General features: G+C 52.3%; 1 protein-coding gene across 1 annotated transcript; it reads left to right on the forward strand.

Annotated features, from left to right (window-relative positions):
* Positions 1-3,838: 3,838 nt before the first annotated feature.
* LOC126982271 (protein SPT2 homolog) lies at positions 3,839-6,849 on the forward strand. The gene is made up of 5 exons (XM_050834263.1): positions 3,839-4,195; positions 4,296-5,964; positions 6,007-6,090; positions 6,175-6,216; positions 6,343-6,849. Exons 1-5 carry the CDS (start codon positions 3,839-3,841, stop codon positions 6,741-6,743), a joined length of 2,553 nt encoding a protein of 850 aa, XP_050690220.1. The 3' UTR covers positions 6,744-6,849.
* The last annotated feature ends 1,662 nt before the right edge of the window (positions 6,850-8,511 follow it).

An 8,511-nucleotide genomic window follows, 5' to 3' on the forward strand; every position in this document is an offset into this window, starting at 1 on the left:
TCAGTCTTCCCGGTACAAATTCTATATCTTTACGTGGTGAAGGGACTAATGTCGGTATTGTCAAACGCTTCCACCCCTCATATCAACTATTTCCAGAGGCCGAAAATTAGATTAACTGGGTTCTAATGAATGTTTCTTGAGGTTCACGGTACAGGGGAAGGGTCAAACTACTATAAGGGTCATAAAACTACCCCTGAAAATGCCCACAGCTACTTCGAAAGCCTTGTCAAATAGGTGTGCTGGGGCGCGGAAATGTTTAAGAATATGACCCTATAACTGAACGGCATAATCAATGAGGAGCCTAACCAGTCCTTTTCTAGGCGTCCTGCTCTTATATTTGGAGGGGAGGGGGGTAGGAGAGCATTGCGGGACTTCTTTCTATATTAATTTGCCTTGAGTCTGCCCTCTGTGCCGCATGCATGAATAAAGAACGAGAGAAAGAAATGAAACAAATGAAAAAGGACCCCCTTGTCTCGCCTTCACCGCCCTGTTATACCACCTGTCAATGGATGGTAAAGAGAGAATTAATAGATACATAAATTGATAAGAAAAACACAAATAAACGTGGCGCCCCGTCTTTCCTCTCACCGCCCTATTACGCCGCCTGTCACACCCTCCCCGCAGCGCTACGTTCCCTGTCTCGCCCTGCCTCTTCCTATCATGTTCAGGCTTGTTCTTTTTCCCTACCTTCCAATGTCTCCCGCCTGGCTCCACCCTGCCCTGCCCAGCCCTGCCCCTCCCGGCTTCGTTACACAATACTGATGAATCTTCCTCCTCTGTTTGCTTTGCTTATATTCTGTTCCGTCATGTCCCGTGTTTTTTTTTCTTCTGTTCCTTTGTATGCTGTCCAGTTCCACCCCTTGTCTCTCCTTATATTAGTCCGTTCCAACTTGTTTTGCTTTGTTGGTAGAGTCCATCCCGTCTCGCCTAGTTTCGTTCAGTACCAACTCCACCTCCTGCCCCCCCCCCCTCTTTCTCTCTCTCTCTCTCTCTCTCTCTCTCTCTCTCTCTCTACGCCGATCTCCTCTGAACTTTCTTCGCTCCACATTCCACTCTGCTTCACCCTTTATGTCCCCCCCCCTCCCTCCCCGTTTCACCCAGTTCCATCTTCAGCTCAATTTCACCTCCATATTCCGTCTTTTTAACTTCCCTCACGTCCCAACACCTGGTTCCGTTCCCTTCCGTTCCCCACACGCTCTCCCCATTCGGTTAAGCTTTCCTCTTGTCCTCTTGTTTCATATTGCTGTTTCCACCTCTAACTTCACCTGATTTCCCTTTCCTCCCCCTCGCTATGTTTCCTTTTTGGTCTGTTCCTTCGCGGTCCAGCCTTCTCTACTCTCGTTATATCTCTCTGTATTATGTTCCGTTTTTTTCCGATTCCTCTCCTTACATTTTTTTCCGCTTCTTTGTTTTATTATCCAGACTCTCTCCTCCGCCCTCCCTGTCTGACTGGTCTTGTTATTTTCCTCTTTTAAACATTCCTTCCCTCCACCCACACCTTGTCTCACCGCATTCTTTCTTCTCTGGTCTGTTCTTTTCCATCCCACGGCGTCTCACACACAACTCTGACGGTACTCTTCTCGTTCTTTTCATCCTCTCTCCCATCCTTTCCCCTCCCTCCCGCCGTCTCTTTCGTCTTGTTCTTTTCCATCCCGCTCCTTCCTGACCCCCGACCGTCCCGCCTGCCCCGTCTCCTCGCTCATAGGCATGCACGGCAATGTCCTGACCCGTTCAAGATGCACGAGGTCGGTCCACTGCCATTAGTACTGTCTTGGGAAACTGCTATTTGTTGGGGCAGCGTGAGGCGGACGTGCAGTGCGGACGCTGGCGGTGGCTGCGGCTGAAAAGGTGGTGGATGCAGGGATAGAGGATGTGGAGGTGGGTGAATGGGGAGGTAGGTGAACGGCGAGGGGATGTTTTGTGAAGTGGGGAGTGATTGGGGGGTGATAAGAATGGTAAGGGAATATAATGAAAAGAAATATTAGGTTAGGTTAGATTAGGTTAGGTTAGGTTAGGTTAGGTGTGGCGTGGGTGAATGTGGAGGTGAGTGAATGGGAAGTGGATGTTTTGTGGAATAGGGAAGGGACTAAGAGGTAACAATAATGGTGATAAAGGAGCATAATAAAAGGAAAGACGAGGATTTGTTAAGTGGATGAGGGATGAAATGGACTAATGAAGAAAGGATGCGAGTGTATGAATGTGAGAGTAATGTTCTAGTTAGGAAGTGGATGGAGAAAAGAAGTGGATGAGTTAATGACGTATAGGGTTGGAAGGGGATGAGTATAGGAGTATGTGAGTGAAGTGTGGAGGAGGAAGAATGAATAAAGAGGGCAGAAGTATATAGACATTAAGTGGAAGAGGAAGAGGAGGAGGAATGAGTGAAATGTATGATTGGGGAATGTAGCCAAGAGGAACGGAAGACGAGGAGGAGGAAGTGAAGGAAGGGAAAGAAGAAGGAGAAGGAGAAAAAGGAGGAGGACGGTGTGAGAATGGTTAGAAATAGATAAAGAAAAGCTGCTACGGGGAGGGGGGGGGGGGAGAAGGGAGGTGACGAGGGGGAACTATGAAAAAAAAAGCTTGTATTAGCAGATGAATAAAAAAAAACTATGAGGGGGTTGGTTAGTGGACGAGGAGGAGGAGGAGGAGGAGGAGGAAGTGGAAGAGGAGGAGGAGGAGAATAACACACCGGTTAACACACACACACACACACACACACACACACACACACACACACACACACACACACACACACACACACACACACACTTTGAGAGATAAAAAAAAAGGCAGCGCGTTCTTTTTCCTCCCCGCGACAATATTGCGTCACGAGATTTTTATTCCTCTCAAAGTGACGCAGTGAAGAGGTGAAGGGCGGGGGGGGAGAGGGGGAGGGGGGGGGAGGAGGGAGAAATAAGGGGAGGGAAAGAGGAAGAAAAAAGGGGATGATAAAGTTGGAGAAACAGACGGAGAATGGCAACGTGGAGGAAGAAAATGATGAAGGAGGATGGAGAGGAAAGGGAGGAAGAGGAGGAGGAGGAGGAGGAGGAGGAGGGACATACGGGAAGAAAGAGGGAAGCGGAAAATTATATGAAGAGAGAGGAGAAACTGAGTGAGACAGAGGAGAGAAAACGGAGGAAAGAATGGGAAGAAATATGGAGGAAGGAAGAAAGAGAGGGAGGGAGGGAGGGAGGAGGAGGAGATAGGAGAAAGAGAGGGAGGTTGAAGAAGAGGGAAGAGGAAAGAGAGAGGGAGAAGGGGGGGAGGAGAAGGAGGAAGGTAAAAGACGCCTCTGGAGTTGTGTGACTTGTGACCGAGATAAATTATTCCTCCTTCTCCTCCTCCTCGTGTATGATCTTCCTTCTGTCCATGTAAAATTCCATTGTAGTTTTTCTATACTACATGGTATTCTTCCTTTTCGTGCCAGCTTCGGCTGGAGGGACTGGTGGGAGGGAGGAGCCTTCACCTTTGCTGTCCTGTGTCTCTGACTCGTAGATTAGAATAGACGGTAGCAACAATAAATAGCCTAGTTAGGACCAAGAGGTCTGTTGCTGTTTGCTTTTCCTTTGTACTCCTTTGTACTCCTCCTCATTCCTTTCTCTATATCCCCCCTCCATCCCTTCCCTCCCCCTTCCTCTCCCCCTCCTCCCTCGTGCGTCTCGGTTTCCTGTCTTATATAGTTCCCCTCCTTTGTGAGAACAGCGGCCGGTGCAGACCACTGGTTACCAGCTCCCTCTTGTGAAGTGACGCTCTTCCTTCGTTTGCTGTGTTAAATAAATAATTCACAATTAGAATGGCCAACCAAATCAAGCTGTTGACTGTAAACACTGACTCCAAAGTCATGAACAAGGTGGTGAAGGCGCTGGGCTTCAAAGTACTGCTGCTGGCCGCGGGGTGGCTGGTGAAGTACGCCTTTGAGGCGGCGCGCGTCTCCCGCAGCCTCCAGCACACCGTCGGCGCCTGGCACGACGCGGGGCCGCACACCACGAGTGTCGGGCAGGTGCGCCAGCTCCTGGCCGACCTCTGGGTGCTGGCCGCCTGCGGACCCCTCAGGGAGTGCGGCGTCCTTGCCGGCCAAGACGGCTGGTGGACGGTGTTCTGGGGCCTGAGGAAGGCGGGGGAGCGCCTTGCCTGCCTTCAGCAGAGCGTGGCGCTGGCCCACGAGGAGCACGAGGCCTTCACAAGCAATCTTGTGCTGGTCTGTGTGCTGCTCTTCATGGGCCTTGCGGGTTGGGCGCTGTGTGCGCTGCGGGGCGCGCGGCGACCACGGGAAACGGTGGCCGCCCCGGGTACTGCAGCGTTCAGGGCGGGCCCAGATGTGGAAGGAGTTTGCCTCGGCCGAGGAGGAGTTGGAGGAGTATGCCTCGGCTGAGGAGGAGTTGGAGGAGGAGTATGCCTCGGCTGAGGAGGAGTATGCCTCGGCTGAGGAGAAGTTGATGGAGGAGGAGGAGTATGCCTCGGCTGAGGAAAGGGAGGAGGAGGGGGAATATGCCTCGGCTGAGGAGGAGGAGGTGGAAAAGGTGGAGTTTGCCTTGGCTGAGGAGGAGGAGGAGGAATTCTCCTCAGCTGAGGAGAAGGAGGAGGAGAAGAAGGAGATAGAGTTTGCCTCCACTCTGGAGGAGAAGAAGCAGCCTGAGGTCGCCACTGAAGTTGACACGAAGTTGAACGAAGGTGCATCCTGCACAGAAGAGATGGCGAACTTGGCGGCTGTTCTGGAAGGCGAAGATTCACGCCCATCAGAGGACCCATTGGAGGACAAGGTCGAGGACCGTCAGGAGGACGTGCCTGACAGCCTCAGCGACGCCTCCCATCCGCCTCGTCCCACCCAGAAAAACAAGGAAGTGGTGGCCAAGACCTGGGCTGAGGAGGTGGACGACGCCTTCCCTATCCCCGAAGAGTGCCTGCAGCACTACGGCCCCGACGAGTGGTCGCTGGCGACCGGCCACATGAGGAACCGAAGGAAGCACAAAGACGCGGCGGGCCAGCAGGACGACACCGAGACTCGGTGCAGGGACTCAGGCACTCAGACACCACCTTCAGGCACACAGAGACGCCCTTCAGGAACACAGGGACGCCCTTCAGGAACACAGGGACGCCCTTCAGGCACACAGTGCCGCCCTTCAGGAACACAGTCCCTACCTGCAGGGACTCGGTTCCAGGGTCCTAAGAGTCAAGGCCGCCCTTCAGGCGCGCGCAGAAGACATCGTAAGCGCGCATCAGGCACGCTGGGACAGGGAGTGTCACCAAGAGCCCAGACTTATACTGTGGCGCCCCAGCCCGCGCCCCTCACCCGGTGCTTGGCCGAGGTGGTGAAGGCGCCCAGGCCTGAGGCGGCGGCGGGGACACCCTGCCATCCTCACACCCAGGCCCGCCCTTCAGGCACACAGACGCGCCTTGCAAGTGGTCAGGCCCGCCCTCCAGGGACTCAGGCCCGTCCGGCATGTAGCAAGGCCCTTCCCTCGGGGACTCAGGCCCGCCTGGCATGTGGTCAGGCTCGCCCTGCAAGTGGTCAGTCCCTCCCTTCGGGGACCCAGGCCCGCCCGGCATGTGGCAAGGCCCGCCCTGCATGTGGCAAGGCCCTCCCTTCGGGAACTCAGGCCCGCCCTGCAAACGGCCAAGTCCTCCCTCTAGAGACTCGGACCCGCCCTTCAGGTACGCGTAGAAGGCATCGTAAGCGCGGATCAGGCACACTGGCCCAGCGAGTGTGTCCACGGGTCCAGACTTACACAGCGGCGCCCCAGCCCGCGCCCCTCACCCGGTGCTGGGCCGCGGTGGTGAAGGCGCCCAGGCCCGAGGCGGCGGTGACACCCTGCCCCCCTGACACCCATGCCTTCTCTTCAGGCAACCAGGCCCGCCTGTCAGGCAAACAGGCCCTCTCTTCAGGCAACCAGGCCCGCCTGTCAGGCAAACAGGCCCTCTCTTCAGGCAACCAGGCCCCCCAATCAGGCAACAAGGCCCATTCTTCAGGTAACCAGGCCCGCCATTCAGGAAACCAGGCCCACTCCTCAGGCAACCAGGCCCGCTATTCTGGAAACCAGGCCCATTCTTCAGGCAACCAGGGCCGCCAATCAGGCAACAAGACCCATTCTTCAGGTAACCAGGCCCGCCATTCAGGAAACCAGGCCCATTCCTCAGGCAACCAGGCCCGCTATTCTGGAAACCAGGCCCATTCTTCAGGCAACCAGGGCCGCCAATCAGGCAACAAGACCCATTCTTCAGGTAACCAGGCCCGCCATTCAGGAAACCAGGCCCACTCCTCAGGCAACCAGGCCCGCTATTCTGGAAACCAGGCCCATTCTTCAGGCAACCAGGGCCGCCAATCAGGCAACAAGACCTATTCTTCAGGCAACCAGGCCCGCCAATCAGGCAACAAGACCTATTCTTCAGGCAACCAGGGCCGCCAATCAGGCAACAAGACCCATTCTTCAGGCAACCAGGGCCGCCAATCAGGCAACAAGACCTATTCTTCAGGCAACCAGGCCCGCCAATCAGGCAACAAGACCTATTCTTCAGGCAACCAGGGCCGCCAATCAGGCAACAAGACCCATTCTTCAGGCAACCAGGCCCGCCATACTGGAAACCAGGCCCGCTATTCTGGAAACCAGGCCCATTCTTCAGGTAACCAGGCCCGCTATTCTGGAAACCAGGCCCATTCTTCAGGTAACCAGGCCCGCTATTCTGGAAACCAAGCCCGTCATTGTGGCAACCAGACCCGCCATTCTGTTCAGCGGCCACCTCATGGTTAATTCGACGCCTGATGATGATGATTATGACATAAGTTTCAAATGAAGAGAGTTTCACAATTTTCTGTATATTTCATGATTTCTTGATTTCATAATTTATCGGACTTATCAGAGTTTAACATTTTACGGTATATCACATGACTTCACAATCTATCTATGAGACTTATCTTACGGTACATCACATACTTCTCAATCTATCACTGTATGAGACTGATCAGGACGTTTGATATTTCACGCTACATCACATGAGTACTCAATCTATCACTTTATCAGTCCGGTGATTTACTGTTTGTTTGCTTCTCCATCTCTACAGTTTACTTCCGACCAACAAACTATGCGAACAGCACTTGAGGAACGATTATAGTCAGTGTAATTTGCTCTCATGTATCAGTGTTGTTACTGTGGATCTTTTGTTTCAGTCCTAGGACAAATCTTCCCGTCAGAATTTGTTACTTGTGAAGATTGGGTTCAACCAAAAAACAATTCCAGTTCTTTTTTTTCCGCAATTTTATTCATTCTTTTGGACTTGAGAGTGTTTGTGTGTATGGCTCGATATTAGAAGCACAAGGATTTACGTTCATGAGTACACACACACACACACACACACACACATTACCAATACCACCACCAGTTCTTCCTACACACACCGCCTCCTCCTCCTCCTCCTCCCCCTCCTCCTCCTCCTCGTCCTCCTCGTCCTCCACCTCCTCGTCCTCCTCGTCCTCCTCGTCCTCGTCCTCCTCCTCCTCGTCCTCCTCGTCCTCGTTCTCCTCTTCCTCCTCCTCCTCCATCTCCTTTCGTTTCCCGTAATTTTCATTTTCTTGCTTCTCTTTGTAATTCTTCTTCAACTTCTGCGATTATTACACCTCTTCTTCTTCCCCCTTCTCTGCCTCTACATTCCTCCTCCTCCTCCTCCTCCTCCTCTTCCTTTTGTTGTTCTTGTTTTCGTTTTTTCTTCTTCTTCTTCTTCTTCTTCTTCTTCTTCTTACTCTTCTTCGTGTTCTTTTCTTCTTCTTCTTCTTCTTCTTCCACTACTTTTCTTCTTCTACGAACTCTCCTCCTCTTCTTCGAAGTCGTCTTCTTATTTTATTTATCTTTCTAGTTTCAATCTCCTCCTCCTCCTCCTCCTCCTCCTCCTCCTCCTCCTCCTCCTCCCCCTACTCCACTTTCAGACGGTAAACAGTGCGACCTTGGGATGAGCGATGGTGCAAACTATTCTTCCGGAGTAGGAGAAGGAGGAGAAGGAGGAGAAGGAGGAGGAGGAGAAGGAGGAGGAAGAAGGGGAGGAGGAGGGGGAATGGGAAGAAATAGAAAAATGACAAGGAGCACTGGGAAAGAAGAAAGATAAGAAAAAGGCGCGGAAGCAGGTGGTGATGAAGATGGAAGAGAAGGAAACGAAAAAGAATGTGAGAGAAAATAAGAACTGGAAAAGCAGAGGACGGTGGAGCAGGTGGAGGTGGAGGTGGAGGTGGTGGCAGGAGGAGGAGAAAGGAAGGAAAATGAGAAGGAGAACAAGGAGAAGAAACAGACGAAAGAAAAGGAGATCATGATAAAGGTGAGGAATAAAAAAAGAACGAATCCAGGAACATAAAGCATGGAGAAGAAGAAGAAGAAGGAGGAGAAGGAAAAAGGAAGGAAAACAAGAAGTAGAAGGAGAAGAAACAGACGAACGAAGAGGAGATCATGATAAAGGTGAGGAATAAAAAAAGAACGATTCCAAGTACATAAAAAGAAGAAGAAGGAGAAGGAAAAAGGAAAAAAAAACAAGGAG

Source organism: Eriocheir sinensis, chromosome 4, assembly GCF_024679095.1.
Source record: "Eriocheir sinensis breed Jianghai 21 chromosome 4, ASM2467909v1, whole genome shotgun sequence".
NCBI classification, from domain to species: domain Eukaryota; kingdom Metazoa; phylum Arthropoda; class Malacostraca; order Decapoda; family Varunidae; genus Eriocheir; species Eriocheir sinensis.

Excerpts from the sequence above, each read along its gene's own strand:
- LOC126982271 (XM_050834263.1), top strand. The coding sequence starts at position 3,839 with ATGAACAAGGTGGTGAAGGCGCTGGGCTTCAAAGTACTGCTGCTGGCC. Across the intron at positions 4,196-4,295 it reads TCACAAGCAATCTTGTGCTG|CGTTCAGGGCGGGCCCAGAT; the intron begins GTCTGTGTGCTG and ends CGGGTACTGCAG. Across the intron at positions 6,091-6,174 it reads CAACAAGACCCATTCTTCAG|GCAACCAGGGCCGCCAATCA; the intron begins GTAACCAGGCCC and ends CCCATTCTTCAG.